This window comes from Pongo abelii, chromosome 3 (genome assembly GCF_028885655.2).
Source record: "Pongo abelii isolate AG06213 chromosome 3, NHGRI_mPonAbe1-v2.0_pri, whole genome shotgun sequence".
Lineage (NCBI taxonomy): Eukaryota > Metazoa > Chordata > Mammalia > Primates > Hominidae > Pongo > Pongo abelii.
In genome coordinates, this window is record NC_071988.2 from 49,000,216 (window position 1) to 49,024,267 (window position 24,052).

The 24,052-nt window shown below is 34.2% G+C and overlaps 1 protein-coding gene across 1 annotated transcript in view; it reads left to right on the forward strand.

The window, feature by feature from the left end:
- Positions 1 to 24,052, forward strand: part of LOC100432101 (transmembrane serine protease 11F) — a 73,808-nt gene that overhangs the window by 17,261 nt on the left and 32,495 nt on the right. Inside the window, exons 2-3 of the mRNA XM_002814738.4 lie at positions 13,152 to 13,303; positions 20,666 to 20,784. Of these exons, the coding sequence (XP_002814784.3) occupies positions 13,152 to 13,303; positions 20,666 to 20,784 (271 nt within the window). The remainder of the gene's footprint in view (positions 1 to 13,151; positions 13,304 to 20,665; positions 20,785 to 24,052) is intronic.

Sequence of the window (24,052 nt, forward strand, 5' to 3'; positions counted from 1 at the left end):
ATGTTCAAAGGCTCAAAGACAGTTCAGTAGGGAAGCTAGACTCACTGAACTTGAAACGTCAATGAAATGCTTGACTGAAAAGTATGAGTTCATGCAATGGAGTGTGGGCTTGATTCAGTAGACAGTAGGTAGAAGAAGACATTTGAGCAGAAGAGACAATATCAAAGGCTTTCCAAAATATCTTAAATCACAGTGTCTGATGGATTGCTGCGGAGAAACGTGGAAATAGAAAGAAAGGCTAAGACTCCATTGTGATAATTAAGTAAGTACATAATGAGATAGAACTTAGCCCAAATCATTGGTTTTAGTTTTCTATGGGTTAATATCAAAGGAAGATTTATAGAGTACAGAAATAATTGAGAATTGGGAATCATAGTTCTGAGTCCAAATCTTGGTTCCAATACTTGCCAAATTTACCTTTCCTAAATTAGTCTCTCTAAGCCTTACTTAACTAATCATTAAATGAGGCTATTAAATAACTACTAAAAAGAATTGGGTAAATTTGAGATAAAATGTATCAACTGTCCACCACCATGCTGGCAGAAAAATATTGCAAAGTAGAAATAACACAAATTTCATTTCCCACTCAAGATGGCATTTGGGGAGTTTCATTGAAATAATTATAGTTTCAAGTTGATGAAGAATAATAATTATAATAGTTTCCTTTTATAGCCTATTACCTGTCAGACATTGTGCTAAGCACTTAATTTATATTGTCCTTAAACCTCACTACAGTCCAGAAATTTAGGGCCATTATCACCACTTTTCAGATGAAGAAACTGAAGGGTATAGAGAGCATATACAGTTAGTAAGTGGTAAAATCAGCTTCTGTCTACAAGTATTGGGCCATCTGTTTCATGTTTTTTTGTTTTGTTTTGTTTTTAATACAGTAGGCAAAGATGTCTGAATTGTCATAGGAGTAGTCAAAAGTTTTGGAAAGACTGTTTATTAAGAGATTCAGTGCATGAGAAAGAATCATTTTGGAAATATAAAACTGAGATGGGTGAAGATTGTGAAAGTAGATGTATAAGCTCCAACTGGGAAAAGTAGACTAGACAGGTCACATAAAAAAGGGACTATACCTATGTTTTGGGGCAACAGTACTGAGATTTAGTCTTGTTACATCATCATGCTTAATGCTATGTGGAATTTGTATAAAAACAGCCTCTAATTGGTGGACTTCAGCCTAAATAAGGCATGAAAGAAAATGAGATTGAAATTTATGATGGCCTTGTTTATTTTGAAAGGACTTAGTACTATGGTTTTGAAGAATGGTTGAAGAGTTGTACTGTCCATTCCCATCCTTGGGACTCCTGCTATAGCCATTTTATTTTTAAAGACAAGAAAGTTAAATAAGAAAGCAGAAAAACATTTCACTAAAGTGAGAACAAAAGTAAAGTGGTCATACTGAAGAGGAACAAAGACATTTGGATTTGATTATTCCTAGGCATTCAGTGTTTTAAAATAAAAATCAGTGAGCGGATAGCATTTTAATAATAGCAATAGCAGTTATAGCACTTTTGACATGTTAAATATATTATCCCATTTTATTTTCACAAGAAATATATCAAGTAGATACTGTTATACCCATTTTGCAGATGAAAAAACTGAGGTAAAAAAGGTTCAGTATCTTTCCTACAATCATACTGCTCATAAATGTCAGAGTTGAAACTTAAAATAGAACAGCTGGACTCCAGAATCTGGGCTTCTAACTAGTATGTTATACTATCTCTCAACTTAAATCTCTCAAAACAAACTTTATGCCTTTTAATTGCCCATGCAGCAGACCATAATTAAAGACAGTCCAGTTTTGGTGATTTAATTTTACTCTGCCACATATCCGTGGCTAAACACTGGGGAGGAAGAGGTCTGAGTCTGTGGATTTTGCTGAGGTTCACAGTTTCCTTCGTGCATCTAAAATAGCATTTAAAATGAATATTGTATTTGTTCTCTATTGCTGCTTCTCACCATTAACATGTGAGTCTCATTCTGTGTATCTGTGTGTATATGTGTGTAGTAAGGAAGGTCATTAACCTTAGTTAACCCATGTCATTAAGGAGATGTTATTAACCACAAGTATTCCCAGAAATGAAGGTTTTTTGGCAAGAAGTAGAGAGGACTGTGCCCAAACGGAATATCTAATGTGTATCTATGCTTCAGGTTGAATACAAATATGTTAAGACATGTGTAAGACATAAAAAGAATTTCCCCCCAAGGCTACTGCTGTGAGAATACTTGATTAGCACATAAATATTTATGCTGCACATAGAAGAGTGTACTGCATTTAATTTAATGTTTTGTTGTTTACATTTCTTTAGTACCAAGTATAATCAGATATTTAAATCCTCATCTTGATGTCATCAATTATCTCATGGATTCACTTGACCAACTTCAAATTAATTTCCCAGTGTTTTCTTGTTTTAATGATGTTAAAAACAAACACAGAAATAAGCCCAATGGAGGGTCATGTAGGATGATCATAAAGATTTGAATAATACTGATCATATGTTATTAAAGGATGTTTATGTAGTCCTGACAAATAACTTCTCCTTTGTACTTAAACCCTTGGGCAACTCATCCTTCTTTCCTTTGTGTTATTAAGTTGAACTAATATATAAACTTATTCAACATAAACTATTGGCTCTTTATTTCAAATTTTGAGACACCTTATTTAGGTGGTTGATTTAAAACAAAGCTAAGCATTAAATTCTGAATGAAAGAAGCAGACTTATAAAATTTTTAGGGAGCTGTACTTTCATTGTTATATCCACCTGGTATATAATTCCTATTCATATTTCTTAATTTATAAAAGATATGTGGCAAATTCTTTCTCAGCATGACCCTAATTTTTCACCAAGGCAGTAAGAGAATTTAACCCTCTGGTTTGGCCAAAGGATGGGAGGAGCTGTAAATGTATAAGTGATTTTATTTCTGTTACTGGAGTACCAGACCTTCTTTTGTTCACTAGAGAATACCCAGCACCTAGAATAGTGTTAGGTTACATAGTAGGTGCTGAATTAGAACTTGTTGACTGTATTAGATGTGACATACGGATTATATCCATTTTGAATGTTCCTAAGAAAATATAGTTAGTGTAGGAGATGCAAACTTTGGGAATGCATGCCTAAAAAGCATCATCAGACTAAGCAAAGGTGAGGGGAGCTTTCTCAGGAAGTTAGAAGGAAAGGTTTTAAGAATAGGCTAGACAACATTATGGTAGTGTTGTGATAAAGTGGATGTTAGTATTGGTGATTGAAGTGGAATAATTGTAAGTTAACTGTAAATTCTGTGATTCTGTCAGGTCTTGGGTAAAATAAAAAAGGAATCCTTCAAATCCCTACCCCCATACTTACAAATACATTTGTACTACAGCTAGTCTCAGAGGAAGCATGTCCCTTTATCAAAGACTAACTTCTCTAGATCACAGCCTTTTCTACCTCTTCTGAAGCAATAATCTTTTCTGAGGACAGAGAGGAAATAAATGGCATGCTGGTTCCTTATTTACAAGTCAAAGCCTACCCAGGAGTTTTATATGTTGGAAAGATTTTATAGAGGTGACATTAGAAAAATGAAGGTGTGCTCATTGGGTACATGGCAGGTAAAGGCTGGAGAATGGAATGCAAGAAACATCAGTAGGGACTGGGTGACACATCATGCTGCCCAGGGCTCCATCATGGAGGATCTTCAGGATTTTGCTGAAGCGATTGTAGTCCGTGTGAAAATCAGCAGTTAATTCTTGCAAATGTGTCTCAGAGGTCCCTTCCAGTGGGCAGATTACATACTGGCAGACTTCTGTACACCCTCTCCATCCCAGAACATCTTTGCTTTAAGTCTGTGTTATACACTAGAGTTCCATATAAGCATTAATTTGAGAACAATGTCACTACTTTCAAAATGTTTCATATCCACTGGATTATCATTTTTCTCTGCACAGACAAAAGACCTTGGCATCCTCCTTAACTCTTCTCTTTCTCTCACGTTCTACAACCAATTCATCAGCAAATTCTGTCAGCTATAACTTCAAAATATATTCTGAATCCAGTTATATGTTCTGATTTCCTCGTTGCTAGCATTCTACTCCAAGCAGCCATCATCTCAGACCTGAACTATTGCAAGGGTCCCCTAATCAGTTTTGCTGCTTCCACTTTTCGCATCTTCGCTGCTGCCTTCCATCCAGTGTATTCTCCACAGGGTGATCCTTTTAAAAAGATCAGTCCCATCCACGGGGATCAAAACTCCAAAATGGTCCTTTTTTTTTTTTTTTTTTTTAAATTTGAGACAGAGTCTCACTTTATCTCCAGGCTGGAGTGCAGTGGCACAATCTCAGCTCACTGCAGCCTCTGCCTCCTGGGTTCAAGCGATTCTCCTGCCTCAGCCTCCCGAGTAGCTGGGACTACAGGGAAGTGCTACCACACCCAGATAATTTTTCTATTTTTAGTAGAGACGGGGTTTCACCATGTTGGCCAGGATAGTCTCAATCTCTTGACCTCATGATCTGCCCGCCTTGGCCTCCCAAAGTGCTGGGACCAAAATGGTTCTTATTGTGGCCTGCTGGGTTATGATGTGGTCTATGATGTGGTTATGATGTGGTCTATAATGATCTCTGACCCCATCATCTTCCCTCTTCCACTTGCACACTCTTCTGCAAATTCACCAAGTCTGCTCCTACCTCAGGGTCCTTGTAATGACTATTTCTTTTGCTGCAGCATTTTCCCCTAGATAGTTGCATGGCTCCATCTTTCACCTTGTTCATGTCTCCACTTAGATATCACCTTTGCAGAGCGATCTCCCCTGATCACCTTAATCCTACCACCTCCCTCACTGTACCCTGGTTATTCTCTGTACTCTTATTGATACTTGACATTTATATATAGATTTGTTTATTGCACAAACTGTCTTTTCCATTGGGACACATAAAAGCAGTCTATATCCTTAGTACGGCCATATCCATAGTAAATAAATTAGTGTCTGGAACATAGTAGATGTCCAATGAACATGTACTAATTGAACATGTGCTAAATGAATGAATGAAATTTATTTTTATTAATACTATACTTGGCAGTCATAGTAACTATAAAGTCTTCTTGAGGTGGAAAATGCGACCATTCTAATATAAGAAAACTTCATAAATGCTCCTTGTATTTGTATGTATGAAATTAAGTGACTGTTGTTACTTGTGTAGCTGCTATCAGAGGTATAGCTGACCTTGCTGATACTGTAGCATGAGAGTAGTGCTTCCAAGATGGTAATAATGATTTTGAAAGTCAGCTATAAAGAGAGATAGATCTTGTGCTGAATCTAGAACTCAAAGGCCTAAAAAATATTTTCAGAGAAAATTTCAGAAAACTCATGAAATTATTATAACCAGTTTCTTTAAATGTCTTATATGTTTTACATTATATTCTATTAGGTAAATAAGATTTAATATTTTCTCCCATGTACAGAGCGATTACACATTCCAATAAAGGAGCAGGATGCTATGCAATTTCTGCCCACACTCCACAATTTCACCTTTCTTCATTGACTGTTTTGTCAAACCAGTCATTTCTAGCTGATAAGAAGCTAATTTTGATGACTTAACTCATAGTTGTAACTGCCCCCCCACCCAGTTTCCCACCACTTTGCCAGTTCTTGATGCTTCTGAAGTCACTTATCATGATGACATTTATAGAATATGCCCTCATATGCCTTTTGAGAAATCCAAGGACATTTTTTGCAATCCTCTGATTAGTGTTTCTTATCTTTGGAATTTTTATGGAGTCCAAAGCAAATTTTGCCTCCTCATGAAAATACCAGTGTCATCACAACTTAGATGGCTCTATCATTTTAAATGCTGCAACAACACAACTAGCTCCTCCTTTTTACTATCTGTCTCCCATTGCCAGTGTTTCTGACTCATGCTTTCCAGTATTGCCAATAGACCTACCATAGAAAGAGATCTCCCAAAGGGAATCCCACTGCCATCCACAGAACTAAATTGGACTGTTTTGACGTGTACTCCATTACTGTGACTATTGAAGTTTTATTTCTATTTAAATTACCAAAAGGCTTTAGTTACTGTGTTCTGTTTATTTGAATAGATTTTTTTAATGATATGGATAAAGATGCTAGTTATTTTATGTCTCATTATAACATTAATGTGATGTCACAACAATGCCATTTTATTTGGTGTCTACATTGAATTATTAATGGATAAAGCATTATCCCACAAGATTTTTAATAGATGTATCGGTTTTATTTAAAATATTCTGTGTTTGTTAGCTTCAGCCTGTAGATCAAGATTTTAATTCTGCTGAGTGGTTAATATCTTAAAGCAGCTAAAATAGAGAATTTTGGCAGTAAATACTGATAGGTTTATATTCTTTATGCTTCTAGACATCATTTTGTTCATTTTGCAAGAAATTCAGAAACATTTTTATACATTTTAAAGAAAAATAATGTTAATGAGTAACTTTAACAGTAATTATACAGATTACTCTGGAGAAAATACAGAAATATTCTTAACTATAAACTGTCAGGTCACCTGAAGAGTTATATTTAAAGAAAAGACCAAAAACAGAACAAACCAAATCTCTTTGCTTTAGGGATTGAAAGAAACAGGACTATCCAACGATTATTTACTGGTATTTATTATTAGTATTATTTTGGATCTGACAAAGCCATGAAAGACTTTTATTCTTCATTTTACAGATGAAGTGATCGAAGTACAGAATTTAACTAGCACTGATAGTAGCAAAGCCAGAATTAAACCCAGTCAACTTGTATTTATTTCACTCATAAAAACCCATCACTAGTTTAGAGGATATACAGACATTTTCTGTTTAAGTTAATTTAAAAAGTTTACTTACATGGAAGAGTAGGTTTGAGTTGTATATTTCTCATTTTTATTGCAATTTTACTTTAACATGAAGAAAATACAGCAAAACAAACATTTCCACCTTCAAAAGAACTAAAGAACAAACATAATTTTATCTTTCAAAATAGATGCAATACAAAGCATGATAAAAGGCTGTTAATTTCCAACAAAGAAAAGCCCAGGACCAGATGGCTTCACAGCTGAATTCTGCCAAATATTTAAAGAAGAACTGATACCAATACTTCCCAAACTCTTGCAAAAAAAAAAAAAAAACAAACAAAACTAGAGGGAATGATTTACAACACATTTTACAAGGCCAGCATCACCCTGATACCTAAGAAGACAAAGATATCACAAGAAAAAAAAAAAACTACAGGCAAATTTCTTAGATAAACATTGATGCAAAAATGCTCAATAAAATATACTGAGTCTATTAACACATCAAAAATATTATACATCATGATCAAGTGGGATTTAACTCTGGCATGCAAGGCTGGTTTAACATACATACATCAATCAATGTGATGCATCACATTAGCAGAATGATAGATAAAAGCCTCATGATTATCTTCATTGAAAATATCTCTGACAAAGTTCAACATTATTTCTTGATAAAAATTCTCAACAGTTTCAGAATAGAAGGTGTATTAGTCCATTCTCACACTGCTATGAAGAAATACCTGAGACTGAGTAATTTATAAAGGGAAGAGGTGTAATTGACTCACAGTCCTGCAGGGCTGGGGAGCCCTCAGGAAACTTATAATCATGGCGGAAGGTGAAGCAAACACATCCTTCGCATGGCAATGGCAAGGAGAAGTACAGCGTGAAGGCAGGGAAAAGCACCTTATAAAACCATTAGACCTTGTAAGAACTCACTCACTATCATGAGAACAGCATGGAGGTAACCACCTCCCATGATTCAATTACCTCCCACCAGGTCCCTCCCATGACATGTAGGGATAATGGGAGCTACAATTCAAGATGAGATTTGGATGGGGACACAGCCAAACCACATCAGAAGAGAAATTCCTCAACGCAATAAATGCCATTTATGAAAAACCTACAACCAATATCCTAATCAATGGGGAAAAACTGAATGCATTTCCACCAACATCTGTAAAAAGCAAGAATGCCCAGTCTTGCCACTTCTGTTCAACATAGTACTGGAACTACTGGCAAAAGGAGTCGGATAAGGAAAAGAAATAAATGGTATCCAAATCAGAAAGGAAAAAGTAAAATTATTTTGACATGATCTTAAATGAATAAATCCCAAAGATGCCACAAAACACTATTAGAACTAATAAGTGAATTTTATAAAGTTGCGTGTTACAAAATCAACATACAAAATCAGTATTATTTCAATACACAAATAACAACCTAATTGAAAAATAAATAAAGAAAACAATTCGATTTCCAATAGTATCAAAAATTTAAAAAGTAATATACCTAGGATAAATTTAACCAAGGAAGTGAAAGATCTGTATGCCAAAACTATAAAATATGAAAGAAATAAAGACAATACCAATAAATGGAAAGATAGCCTATGTTCTGAATCAGAAGAATTACTACTGTTAAAATGTCCATACTAGCCAAAGAAATATATAGATCTAACACAATCCCTATCAAAATCTCATTGGCATTCTTCATAGAAATAGAAAAAAAATCTCCCAAAGTTTGTATGGAGCCATAAAAGACCTTGAATAGCCAAAATAATTCTGAGAAAGAAAAAGTTTGAGACATCACACTTTCTGATTTAAAATTGTATTACAAAGCTATGTTAATCAAAACAGTGTGATGCTGGCATAAAGACAAACAGGCCAGTGTAACATAGTAGAGAGCTTAGAAATTAATTCTAACACACATGGTCAACTAATTTTTTTTTTTTTGAGACAGGGTCTCACTCTGTCACCCAAACTGAAGTGCAGGGGCATGATCACAGCTCACTGCTCCTTTGACCTCCTGGGCTCAGGTGATCCTCCCACCTCAGCCTCTTAAGTATCTGGGACTACAGGCGTGTGCCACCACACCTGACTATTTTTTAAAAATTTTTTTTGTAGAGATAGTTTTGCCATGTTGCCCAGGCTGGCCTGAAACTCCTGGACTCAAGTGATCCACCCACCATGGCCTTTCAAAGTGTTGAGATTGTAGGCATGAGCCACTGTACCTGGCCGTGGTCAACTAATTTTTGACAAGGGCATCACAAGGACACAATAAGGAAAGGTTAGTTTCTGAATAAGTGGTATTTGTACCAATAAATGGTACTGGTATGGTAAATTAAACAAGATTTCCACATGCAAAAGAATGCAATTAAAACCTTATCTTACACCTTACAAAAAAAAAAAAATCAACTCAAAATTGGATAAAAGACCTAAATAGAAGACCAGAAACTACAAAACTTTCAGAAGAGAACGTAGGGTAAAAGCTCCTGGACATTGGCCTAGGCAATGATTTTTTGGGTATCACCCCAAAAGCTCAACCCACAAATGCAAAAGTAAATAAACGAGCAACATCAAACTTAAAAGCTTCTACACAGCAAAAGAAACAATTGATAAAATGAAAAAGCAGCCCACAGATTGGGAAAAATATTTGCAACCGTATATCTGAGAAAGGGTTAATATCTACAATTTATAAACAACTCATACAACCCAATAGTGGGGAAAAATAACCTGATTAAAAAATGTGCAAAAGACCTGAATAGACATTTCTCTAAAGAAGACATAAAAATGGTCAACAGTGTATGAAAAGGTTCTCAATATCATTAATCATCAAAAAAATGTAAGTGAAAACTAACATGAGATACCACTTCACACTCCTTAGGATGGCCATTACCAAAAAGTCAAAAGGTAACAAATGTTGACCAGGGTATGGAGAAAAGGGAACCTAGTTCAATGTTGCTGAGAATGTAGATTGGTACAGACATTATAAAAAACAGTATAATTTCTAAAGAAATTAAAAATATAACTACCATACAACCCAGCAATCTCTCTTCTGGGCTTATACCCAAAGGAAATGAAATCTTCATCTGGTAAAGATATCTGCACTCCCATGTTCATTGCTGCATTATTCACAATAGCTGAGATATGGAAACAACCTAAGTGTCCATTGACAGATGGATGGATAAGGAAGTTGTGGTAAATATATACAATGGAATTTTCCTGAGTCCCCCAAAAAACCAAGATCCTGCCATTTGCCATGCATGGATGAACCTGGAGGATATTAGCTAAGTGACATAAGCCAGAAACAGAGAGAAAAATATTGCATTATCTCTTAGATGTGTAATATTTTTTTAAAAATAAAAAATACAGAGATGCAAACAAAATGGTGGTTACAGGGGCAATTAAATGGGGGAGATGTCAGCCAGAGGATACAAAGTAGCAGATATGTTAGATGGAAAGTCTGGAGATCTAATGTACAACATGAGGACTATAGGTAATAAAATTGTATTCTATGTAGGATTCATGCTAAATGAGTAGATTTTAGTTGCTGTTGCCACAAAAACAAACAAAAAATGGTTACTAGGTGAGATGAAGGATAAGTGAATTTGTTTCACTGTAGTAACCGTTGTACTATCTATATGTATTCCTTAACATCATGTTATATACTTTAAATATACACAACAAAATTTATTTTTCTAAAAAAATGCTGTTGAAAGGTTCCATTTAGCATCCAACTCATTCATGTTTAAATGAACAAAAAATTGTCATGTACAAATCAGGAGAAACATATAGGAATTTTAAAGGCATTAGGGAATTTAAATGTCATCTAAATAACCTTTTTCAAAGCTTAAACCATTTATACATCTAACAAATATATCTAAAATATAGTCAAAATCTCAAAGTTTCTTGCATAATTAAGAATGCTCTGAATATATTTTGTTTTATTTATTATGCTTATTACAAGCTTTTCACAACAGCCTAACCAACACATTTCTTAACAATTTTCTGAAAACTTTGTTAGTTTATTATGAACTTATTTTCCGCACTTAGGGTAAACATCACTTCCTTTGCATTTGGCTGGTGTCTGCATACTGTACCTGCCAGCTACACTTCAAAACACATAAATGGGCATTTGGTAAAACTTATTTCAACTTCCACATTAGACAGAAGGCAACATTCCAGTTACATCAGACTGCAAATAGCTAATCACTAGGCAGAAGAAACTTATTTTAAAATCAAATGTGACTGTGATTTTTTAAAAAGTCCCTTTACAACAATGCAGTGTTACCATGATGTGATATTTGGCTGTCAACCACTTACATTTTGTTAAACTTGATTCTTGTTATTTCGTACTTCTTGAAGGGATCAGAGTACAGTAATGAAACCCACAAAATTAAGGGGGGAAATGGAATGGGAATAATAAAACAATTATAGCAGCCATAGTATTCACAAGCTACATACTCAAACTACTTATTGCAATAGATTTTGGAAATAGAGACTTCGATTATGGGTGAGAACGGTATTTCACATAAGTACATAGTAACTTTTTCATTTTTTCTCTAGGTTATGTAATTCTAACCTTAACAGTTGCTTTATTAGAATCATATAAACAGATATTAGTGATACAACTAAAATAAAATGAGTCAAAGAGAAAGGCCATAAAACAGATACTTTTCATTTGGTTCAGACCCAGACCCAAGTCTAAGGACAGCAAATTGCTCTTTATTAACTATATTGATGTCTTTATTGGAAACACTATTCTCCTTTAATATTCCTCATCTTGCCTGGAGTCACAGTCATTTACCTGGACATCCAAACAAGTGGACCATTAATCCTTTTCTTGTCCCACAGCTGATCAGTCATTCAACAAAGTTCAAGAACTACAGCTAAATCCATCTCCTCCTCTCCACCCCATTCCATAGCCTCTGTTCAGGTCCTCACAGTCTCCTTCCTGGACCATCAATATGCCCTCTAAACTGGTCTACCTGTCTGCACTCTTGCCTAATCCCCATCCTCATTCACGTCTGTGTGACTTTTCTAAATCTTCAAAACTCTTCAATCTAATTAAAATTTTCTATTGGCTTTCCACCTCCCCCAGAGTAAATTTCCAGGTGTTTACTTTGCGTTATGAGACTCCCAGCCCACCAGTTCTACCATATCCTCTTCCCAGAATTGCAGTCTTGTGAAAGACTTGTAATCTTGAACATATATTGAGACAATAAATTCTTAGAGGACAAAAGTCATGTTTTATTTATATTTTTATCTGCTATTAGTAATGAATGCTGTTTCACATTCCTGCCTTCCCTCCCTCCCCCATGCCTCACATGCTATTTTCTCTGTCCTTTTTTTTTTTTTTTTTTTGACCTGGTGAGCTTTTATTCCTCAAAATTGTAATCATGTCACTTTCTTAATAAAATCTCTGACACAACCCTTCAAAAAGTTTAGTGCTCCCTCTTCTTGTACAAATTTATTTTGGCACAGTTCACACTATATAATAACTACTTGTTTCCATGTCTGTTTCCCCTTTTAAAGTGTGGGTATCCCAAAGACAGAGTTTATCTTAAAATCTGTATACATTTAGGGATCTAGAAGAGTTTCTGAAACATTATTTTGATGTGGTAGGTACTATTCTAAGGACTTTTTCATGATCTCATTTAATGAAACAAGTTCACAATAAATATTTATTAAGGAAAGTGAAAAGCATAAAGACATTTACAGAAAAATTTCACTTGAAAGATATCACAATATTGAATCTTATTTGAGAATTCAGACAATAAAGTAAATAAATAGCAACTTTCAAGTTGGAAAAAGATAAATGATATAAGATATTTTTGAGTAATGGGGGTAACGCACCAGTGGGGTCATGTGAGTCAAATATAAGTGAAGGATGCTTATGAGTGTTGGAATCTTACTAAGCACAATTCACCATTTTTTATTTCACTGGGAGGTGCTAGTAAATGAAAAGAGCCATGATCAGGTCTTCCAAAGTAATGTTGCTACTTGTACAAAGTGCCATTAAGAAATTGTTAAGCTTATTTAAAAAGTAGTTATATTAAAATCTAAAAGCCAGTCTTTGTGTTTCACTACCAAAGTTTTAAATTGCCAATAAGCTTCATAAAATACAGTGGGAAGATATCCTCACTTGGATGTCAACATGAGCAGAACTTTGTCTAAAACTCACTCTGTGATTGGGGTTTTGGTGGGGGGATATGCAAATTAAAACCTACTGCTCTTTTCAAGGTCTAAATTGCTCACTGTTATTTAGCAGTATAAACTATTTTCATAGAGGAACGTAGTAAGTAAATATAAAGTTGAACTATAATGAATTTTTATTGTCTCTTTTCTTTCTATTATCACAGACCTGTTGAATTTTCAGAAGCTGAATTCTCACGAGTTGAATATCAAAGAAAACAGCAATTTTGGGACTCAGTACGGCTAGCTCTTTTCACATTGGCAATTGTAGCAATCATGGGAATTGCAATTGGTATTGTTACTCATTTTGTTGTTGAGGGTAAGTATCCAGGTCACAGTTCCATTGCCTAAGTACTCCATGAGTTCGTATCTTGAAATTTTCTGTTGTATAAAAAGTGACATTTGCATGATATTAACATTTTAATTACCAGTCTTTTACTGATGTTAAATTATAGTTTGCCTCTCTATTGAGCTCTGTGTTACGTATTTCCACCCAGTTAACTTTGTAATAAGCATTGCATTGATAGACATATCTAAAAGAAACACATAAAAAAGAGAAAGAAGAATGAAAAGATCATCTTTCGCATAAAGACAAATTACATAATGTGCTGAGAGGTTAGTATACTCTTCTGAGAATCAGTATATTAATGAGTTGCCTCAAGAAAAGCTCAGGATATAGGAAGAGTTATCTGAAAAATACCTTTAAAGGGCTAAAGATCAAGCATTATTTTTGAAGAAAAAAACATTTTTTTATGACTGTGGGAAGAAGGAAAAGCTCAGAATTAATTCCTAATTATACATGCAAAAATGGAGAGTCAGTATCATAGTTGAGCCAAATGACAATCAACTAAGATTCATTTACCTTTGTCTTTGGTTTCTATATTTTCCTCTTTTTTTTTTGGGACAGATTCTTGCATTATCACCCAGGCTGGAGTGCAGTAACACGATCCCAGCTCATTGCAGCCTCCACTTCCCAGGTTCAAGAAATTCTCCTGCCTCAGCCTCCTGAGTAGCTAGGATTATAGGCACCTGCCACTACGCTCGGTTAATTTTTGTATTTTTAGTAGAGTTGAGGTTTTACCACGTTGGCCAGGCTGGTCTCGAACTTGCGACCTCAGGTGATCCGCTCGACTCGGCCTCCCAAAGTGCTGGGATTACAGGCATCAGCCACCATGCCCGGCCGATTTCTGCATTTTTAATCACAGGTGATTGAGACTTAAAATTTTAGGCACTCATATCAGTCATAGCAATAAAACCACATTTGAAAGATCCAAAGAAGAAATGAAATATTGTCCAACATGCCCAGTTTACCTTCCTACCCTCATTATTGGGGGATTGATAATATCCCTTCCTTAGACTCTCATAAAATGAAAGCATAAGCCAAGTTACCCTATACAATTTCATCTTTTGTTAGTATTGGTTTAGAAGGTAATGAAATAGTTTTGTTTTAAAAATTCGCTTCACTCCCAATGCTTAAAAAAGAAAAAAACGAAGCGATAGTAAAAATAATGACAAAAAAAGCATTTTAGCCATTAAAAAAATCTTAGAGGTTGTCATAGGCTGAATAATGCCCCATTCCCATGCAAAGATGTCCATGTCCTAATTCTTAGAATCTGCGGATGTTACCTTATGTAGCAAAAAGGCCTTTCCAGATGTCATTAAACTAATAATTTTAAGATGGGACATTATCCTGGATATTTTGAATAGGTCCTAAATATAACTGCAAGGGTCCTAATAGAAGGGAGGAAAGAAGGTCAAACGAGGAAGAACAACAAAAGCAAGAGGAGAATGGGATGACGTAAAATGGGACCATCAGCAAAGGAATGAGGGTAGTCTCTAGAAAAAGGCAATAAATAAATTCTCCCCTTACAGCCTCTAGAAGGAACCAGCCCTGCCAACTTTTTGATTTTAGCTTTGTAAAACTCACATATGATATGTGACCTCCAGAACTGTAGGAGTATAAATTTGTGTTGTTTTAAGTCACCAAACCTGTATAGTAATTTGTTATAGCAGCAGTAGACAACTAATACAGGTTAACACCCAAGAATTTGAGTGTTCTATCTCCAAGACTTTCCTGACTGCAGATAATTGAAAAGTTGCCTGACTACAGATGGACATTTAGGAAGAGAGAGGAGAAAGTAGACCATAACAAAAGTTAAACAAGTAGAATGGGATAAAATAGAGGTATATAAGATGATGCAGTTTTTAAAGGAACACACCTATTTTTATAGCGGAAGGAATTCAGTGAAGGAAATTACATTCTAGTAACCAGGGAAACAACAGAGGACAAATTATTTCTAAAACATTACTTTTGTAGATTGTACATGAATAGATCTGAAAGACAGTGGAGTAAAAATTATCAATAATTGTGAAATAATTACAATAGAAATAAGGATTTTAGCAGATGTAGTGGTGAAAGTCACATCACCAGGATGGAAGTGTATTTGATGGAGTTGTTTTCATTCTAAAGATCTCAGTAATTATGAATGATCAGCTTTCAGTGTATTATAATTCTGACCAGTTGTCCACTGTTTTTAAAACTGGGCAATTTTTAAATAAGAATTAAGAAAAATCAGTGACTTTTGAATATGGTTGATTTATCAGTGCCCTTCAGCCAGAGATCACAGGAATACATCTTCAGATATATACAAGGGAAAAAGAACATATGCCATGGAGAACCACAGGCTGTATAGTAAAAGATTGTTTAAACGAATGCACTGTAAGATTTTGGCTTGTCTTAGGTGATTCAGGGGGAGGGTTGAAGGAACTGGATCTTTTCTCTGAACTGGATTTTATCTGATTGCTGTCAGAAACCTGGAATAATGCTATGATCGAGTATCTTACTAAATCCTATTTAGAAGGTTAACAATGAAGTGTCTAAAGCTGTAATTTGGTAGAGAAACAGTAGTCACTTCTATTGGCTAAAATAGGGAGATGTTCCATTTTTGTTTTGTTTTATTGTTTTAGACAGTGTTCTTGTTTTTGTCTGAGTTCAGACATATTATGGAATGGTCCTTTTTTTTTTTTGTCTTCATCAATTATGGTCACAGAACGGCTTTGTCTGATGTTGATGTTCAACAGAAATACCAAAACTCAGCTCTTGGATATCAGGAGCTACCTTTTCCTTCTCAGGTTTTATATTTACAACTCCATAAAATTTTTCAGTGCTACTTGGGTATCATTTTAAAAAACAATTACTGTGTTATTAATTGACTTAAATGCTTGATAGAATTCATGTCTCTATTTATTACTTGACATGATGAAAAGACTTTTAGATTAATGTGTGCTTATTATCCTCAGGATTTCCATTTGGATTCTTATTGATTATTTCCTCAAAGAGAAAGAAAATATCTTAAAACGAAATCCCATTTGAACATTAAGTGAACATAACAGCATTGTACATATTTTTTTGAGGCTTGCATCTACTCAACATTGTTGCAAGCATCATCAGCCTTGTTGAAGGTAGCTTTAGTCTGTTTTTTTATTGACTGATATTCATTATCTTAAATATTCCATAATTTACTTATCTATTCAGATACTTATAGACTTTCAGGTTGTTCCAGGTTTTAGTCATTAAAGCAATACTGCTGTAAATATTTTTATACATAGATCTTGGTACACACATCCAAGAGTTTGTCTAGGAACTATGCAGATGCAGAACCACTGGGTCATTGGACATATGCTTTTTTTATTTTTATTTTTTTGAGATGGAGTCTTGCTGTGTCGCCCAGGCTGTAGTGCAATGGCACAGTCTTGGTTCACTGCAACCTCTGCCTCCCAGGTTCAAGCAATTCTGCCTCAGCCTCCCGAGTAGCTGGGATTACAGGCGCCCACCACCATGCCCAGATAATTTTTGTGTTTTTAGTAGAGATGGGGTTTCACCGTGTTGATGAGGCCGGTCTCTAACTCCTGACCTCGTGATCTGCCCGCCTTGGCCTCCCAAAGTGCTGGGATTACAGGCATGAGCCACCGCTCCTGGCCAGGGCATGTGCTTTTTTATCATCATGGATAATACCAAACTGTTTTCTACCAGCACTGCATCTCAGTTCCCATTGCTCCATATCCTCACCAACATTTAGTGTTGCCATAGCTTTTTATATTTGCTAATTTGGTGTAGGTTATAGCATCATCATAATCTTAATTTGCATTTATCTGTTCTACAATGATGTTGAGGGTCTGTCCATGTCTCAGTCAGTCATTTGGATTTTCTGCTATTGTGAAGTGCCTTTTTAAGTCGTTTTCTCATTTTGTATTGAGTCATCTGTTTTTTCTTATTGATTTCAAAGAGCTCTCTCTGGATATATATATTCATTGTCAGTTGTATGTATTAGAAATATCCTCTTCCAGTGAAAAATTATATACACACATATGTATACACAAATCTTATATATAATACATATTATGTGTTATACATATAATATACATATATTTTTATGTATTATAATGATGTATATATACATAATGCTGCCTTCATAACTGTGTAAAGCTCTTTTGAAATTAATGAATAAAATAACAATCACTACTATTCACATGAAATACGACACTAACTAAAAAAATTCAAACACTAAATTTGCCAGTTGTCTCAGTATTTTTTGTGTTTGTTGGTTTTGTTGTTTAGTTACTGGAATTATATAGTAAATTATATTTTCAACAAGCATTTTCATGACCCAGATAAATTTTTCAGGATTTTTAAGAATCAATTGTTATACCACTTGTTATGGGGTAAAAAAAAAATGCTTTGTAGAGTTGCATGAAATATTTTAAAGATTTTAGTATTTAGAATTATGTTTTAACAAAATCCAGAAACCCAATTATCTAAAGCTGTTTTTAAAGTTTGGTTTCTTGAAAACCTAAAGAGTAAAATTTGCATTGAGATAGCATCACTTGTCTTCCTGTTCTACAGGGCTGGATCCACTTCCAGGAATGTAGGGTTTATATTTTCCCACAAAATGTTATTCTCCCTTGAAATCCCAAGAGCCAAGCATACCTTGGTTTTAATCTCAGGTTCACCATAAATTAGTTAGGTGATCTTCAGCAAACTTCTTTTCTACTTCACTAAGCTTCAGTACTCTTATGTAAAGGGGTATACTATTATTTTTACTTCAGAAAATTGTTGTGATGATTAAATTAGATTTGTGTTTTCACACAGTGCATGTTATATAGTAATTTCTCACAAATATTTGCCATTATTAAATTGGATTTCTACAATGGCTTCCTAATTGATCTTTTATAAAACCTTATTTAATGCTGGATTTCTTCACTGGTGAAATGAGCTGAGCATATAATAAAGATTCAATAAATGGCAAATATCATGTTCTCTGCATATAAGGACAATTCAATAAAGGAAAGGTATTATTAATTAATACAAAAGTTCAACATTAACATAATTGCTATAGTATAGTGACTAATATAGTTATGCTTCATATATAACTTATATTTTTAGCACTTTTAAAAGCACTTAAAGTATATATTAAAATCACTCTTACTTCTACGTGATTCCAGAATATGCTTTTGCCTAACAGGGAAATTCTTAAAGACAATATAGGGATATATATATGATAATGAATAGAATAGCTGTGTCACTCTGGGGTCAATCTTAATTTTAATCTTTTTTTTGTAATAAAACTTTAATTGTGAAATCTTATCAAGATGTGCCTTGAGAAGTAGCTTGAATTCATTAAATTTAATAAGATAATATATGTGAGAGCTGATTAGACAGAGTTTAGTGTATGTTAGGAACTTGGTAAATATTGATTAATTCATCCACGCATCCATCAGTAAAAATAAAGAAATAACAATTATCAGCAAAACAGCCAAATAGATTGTAAACTGTTGTGGTAAAATGTCACCCCAATTCATATTTCTTGACATCTCATTTTGAATGAACAAAATGTATTTTTTTAAAGAAGTAAGATAATGCTTAGAATCAATTTTGTAAATGGAACAAAAAGATGCAAAATTGTGGTGATAAGCTATCTCAGCCAAGTAAAACAATTATTTTAACAGAATAAATAAAAAACAAAATTATAACATCAATTACTTCTAGATATTACACTTACAGATTTTTATTCTCTTGTATATAATTTTCTGGTCATTCCAGACTTTCTGATGTAGCATTTATGATCTAAAAAATGTTTTTAAATGAATGTTTGTTTTTAACATTTAAAAAAATTTAAATGAATATTTAAATGTTTTCAACATTTAAAAAATGTTTTAAAATGAATGTTTAAAATGCAGTAAGAGATTGGAGATTTGGCCAGGTGTGGTGGCTCACACCTGTAATCCCAGCACTTTGGGAGGCCAAGGCTCAAGGATCACTTGAGGTCAGGAGTTCGAGACCAGGCTGGCCAGCACGGTGAAACCGTTCTCTATTAAAAACACAAAAATTAGTCGGGTGTGGTGGCGTGCCCCTGTAATCCCAGCTACTCAGGAAGCTGAGGCAAGAGAATCACTTGAACCTAGGAGGTGGAGGTTGCAGTGAGCTGGAATAGTGCCATTGCACTCCAGCCGGGGCAACAGAGTGAGACTCCCTCTCAAAAAGAGGGAGAGAGAGAGAGAGAGAGAGAGAGAGAGATTAGAGATTAAATGGGTTATAGTTACAGGATTTAAAGACTGAAAAATTAATTGGATATTGGAAATGAGGATGAAACCAAGCCTTGGGTGACCATGTGGATGTTAGAGCTGTTCACAAAGATAGAAAATATAGGAAGTGGAGCAGGTTTAAGTAAATAAGGGAGTAAATGATTATTTCACTTTGAAAATATATTAGAGGTGCCTATTTAATGTGCAATAAGCAGTCTTCTGAAGTCAGTTGATGTAGAATTGAAACTCATGACAAAGATTTGGTCTGAAGATAAAGAATTTAGGAGTCATCAATAAATAGTTAGTGGGTAAGGCCATCCCAGTTAAGATTACCAAAAAGTACTTAATATGACCAGGTCAAAGGCAGAATCTTTGAATGCCAAGGAGAAGGGTGGAAATAAAGAGCTCACCAAGATGACTGCAACGTGTGGCCAGGGAGGAGGAAGAAAACTAGAAGATGGCTTCATAAAACCAAAGATAGGTTTTCAGGGAACATGATGAAGGCTACAAGGAAATCAAGAAGTAAAACAAACAAACAAAACCATGAAAGACATTACAACGGCTGTCCTTGACAAAGACAGCTTTAGTGGTGTGTTAGGAACAGATTGCAGAGAATTAGGGAATGAATGGGAAAAAAAGAAGGTGAAAACAATAAATATGGACTTCTGCTTAAGTAAGCTTAGCAGTAACATAAAAAAATTTGACAGCTTGTTCAATGTATCTTCATAATACAGCTTATGTCTGATATACCTGTTAGCAATTCTTTGAGGGAACTGATGACATTTATATGACTTTCAGCAATTGCTTTAGATATTATCTTTCCACTGTATGTTGCATGTCCAATTTTATGACTATTTTGATATGCATAAATATCTATAAATGGAGTGTTATGTATGAGTACTTTGGGATCAGAATTTTTTATTTTAACCAGCAGCAGTGGTGAAATTACAGAATATGTGAAAAGTGTCTGCAAGAATTTTTGCACTAAGTAGAAATAAACTGCATTGTTGTAGCCTATTTAGCAGGTGTGGGCAAGACATAGGGGACAAAACAACTTATTACCTTTAACCATGAGACTTTTGTTTGTTTTACCTTTCAGATGATAAGTCTTTCTATTACCTTGCCTCTTTTAAAGTCACAAATATCAAATATAAAGAAAATTATGGCATAAGATCTTCAAGAGAGTTTATAGAAAGGAGTCATCAGATTGAAAGAATGGTAAGCTCAACAGAAATTTTAAATGTTTATTAATGTGTCTTTTGCATCACTTTGAACGTGGGTGTTATATAGGAACTGAGTCTCAATTTCTTCTTTTGTATAATGGAGATAATATAGTATGTAAGTCATATAGTCGTGAGGATTAAATTGCTTAATATGTATAAAATATTCAGTATACTGTGTGCACCATCAAATGTATATAGTAGATTAGAGCAGGCAACTAATTAACTCCTGAGAAATTGTTGGTGGAAACAAATGTTTCTCTATTTTTAACTCTTGATTTTATCTTTTTCGATTCATTTTCTTTATTCTTTTTTAACATAAGAATATAGAATTGCCACAATCAGCTTAACAGTTTGTTTATTTTGACAGCACTTAAAAAGATTATATAAAAAGACATGGTATATCTATAATTCTTGATATTAATCTTAAATATAGTTATGACTCACATATTTTGTTTTTTAAATAGCTTATGTATTTATCAAGTTATTTCTAATTTTTTAAGTATATTGGGTGAGCCATCTCCTTAACTGTCATAGCAGAAAGGCAAAGAGAATAGTCTTCCATTTTTTGTCCCATGAAAAGCATGGCTATGGAGATCATAGATTTGTTTAGCAAAATGCAGTATATTAGCTTGGATTGTAGTCTTTTAAACTGATAAGAGTTATTCTAGAACCAAGAATTAATGGCCAAATAGAAAGAGCACTATGTTAATACAATTCTTTATGATTAGCTTCAGACACTGATCTCCTTTAATAAAAGATGAGAACTTTAGCATTCCCATTCTCCCTCACTATACTATCCTTTCTCTGTATTATTCACAATGTGAGAAAATATTTACAATTTATCCGTTATTTACATAAGTTGATTTTAAATGTTGAAAAGCAATAAGAGCATTTCCATTTCCATGGCTATTCAAATAGCGTTTTTGTTTTTTACGATTATTACCACAGTTCTTATGCCATTCAAATAATGTTCCTGGAATTAAGTATGAATATATTTTCTCTCTCTTTCGTGTGTGTGTAACCCCTCTACCATTTTACTGTATTATCAGACATTTCCAAGGTCTTGATATTTCTTTAAATCTTCTTTTCTAAAACCTTATGTTTCCTGTTCAATTTCAATTAGTTGCACTGTAGGTCCACTTTACGAAGGTAAACCTAACCAGGACAGGACTGCATGCTTTTGTGAGATCCATTGCTTCTTGCATCCCATGTTTTCACTGATATAGTAAGATATGCCCTCAAGTACTTTTCTAAGAAAAAGTTCATGGGATGTAAAATTTATGAATTATTTCATACTGAAAAAATCCTGTATTCTGTATTTCACTCAGTTGAAAGTTTGGATGCACAACTTTAAATCGAAAATCATTTCCCTAAAAGTTCATGTAATGTGATGCCTCTGCCTTTTTTCTTTTTGCTTAGGATTGCTTTGGTGATTTGGACCCTTTTTTGGTTCCGTATAAGTTTCAGAATAGCTTTTTTTTTTCTAATTCTGTAAAAAGTGATCTTGGTACTTTGATAAAAATAGTGTTAAATCTCTAAATTGCTTTGGGCAGTATGGTCATCTTAATGGTATTGATTCTTCCAATCCATGATCATGTCTATGAGACAACGTTTGTTTTGTCTCTGATTTCTTTCAGCAGCGTTTCGTAGTTCTCCTTGTAGGGATCATTTACCTCTTCGATTAGATGTATTCCTAGGTATTTTATTCTTTTTGTGACTATTGTAGATGGAATTGCATCTTGATATTGCTGTCAGCTTGAATATTATTGGTGTTTTAAAATGCTACTAATTGTTTTATGTTGATTTTTTGTATCCTGAAACTTTAATGAAGTTTATCAATTCTGGGAGTTTTTTTGTGAAGTCTTTGTTTTCTATACATAGAATCATATCATTTGTGAAGATAGATTGTTTAACTACTTCTTTTTCTATTTGGATGACTTTTACTTTTTTCTCTTGCCTCATTACTCTGCGTAGGACTTCTAGTACTATGTTGAATAGGAGTGGAGAGAGTGGGCATCCTTATTTTGTTCCAGTTCTCAAGGGGAATGGTTCCAGCTTTTGCCCATTCGGTGTGATGTTGGCTGTGGGTCTGTCATAGATAGCTCTTATTATTTTGACATATGTTCCTTCAATGCCTAGTTTGTTGAGGGTTTTTATCAGGAAGGGATGTTGGATTTTATCAAAAGCTTTTTCTGCATCTATTGGGATGATCATTCTGTTTTTAATTCTGTTCATATGGTGAATCACATTTATTGATTTGTGTATGTTGAGCCACTTGCATCCCAGGAATAAAGCCTACTTGATTGTGGCAAATTAACTTTTCGTGCAGCTCGATTTGGTTTGCTGGTATTTGGTTGAGGATGTTTGCGTCTATGTTTATAAGGAGTATTGGCCTGATATTTTCTTTTTTCATGTGTCTTTGTCAAATTTTGGTATAGGATGATGCTAGCTTTGTAGAATGAATTAGGGAGGACTCCTTTCTTCCTGATGTTTTGGATGATTTCAGTAGGATTGGTACCCATTTTTCTGTGTGTGTCTGGTACAATTTGGCTGTGAATTCATCTGGTCCAGGGATTTTGTTTGTTTGTAGGTTTTTTATTACTGATTTAGTGTCAGAACTCGTTATTGGTCTGTTCAGGTTTTCAATTTCTACTTGGTTCGATCATGGAGGTTATATGTTACCAATAATTTATCTATTTCCTCTGGGTTTTCTAATTTACATGCATGGGGTGTTCATAATAGACTGAGTATTTCTGTGGGATTGGTTGTAATGTCAACTTTGTCATTTCTGATTGTACTTATGTGGATTGTCTCTCTTTTTTTCTAATTTAGATAGCTATCAGTCTTGTTTATTCTTTCAATAAACCAAAAATTTGGTTTTGTTGATCTTTTTTTACAGACTTTTGTGTCTCAATTTAGTTTTGTTCTGCTCTGATTTTAATTGTCTTTTATTTTGCTAGCTTTGGTGTTGGTTTGTTGTTGTTTTTCTAGTTTCTCTATGTGCATTGTTAGATTGCTAATTTTAGATCTTTCGAACTTATTGGTGTAGGTGTTTAGTGCTATAGACGTTCCTCTTAACACTGCTTTAGCTGCATCTCAAAGATGTTGATGTCTTGTGACTTTACTGTCCCTAATTTCAAAGAAATATTTGATTTTTGCCTTAAATTTGTTGTTTACCCAAAGGTAATTCAGGAGCAAGTTGTTTAATTTCCATGTAGTTGTGTGGTTTAGAGATATCTTCTTGGTAATGATTTCTATTGTTA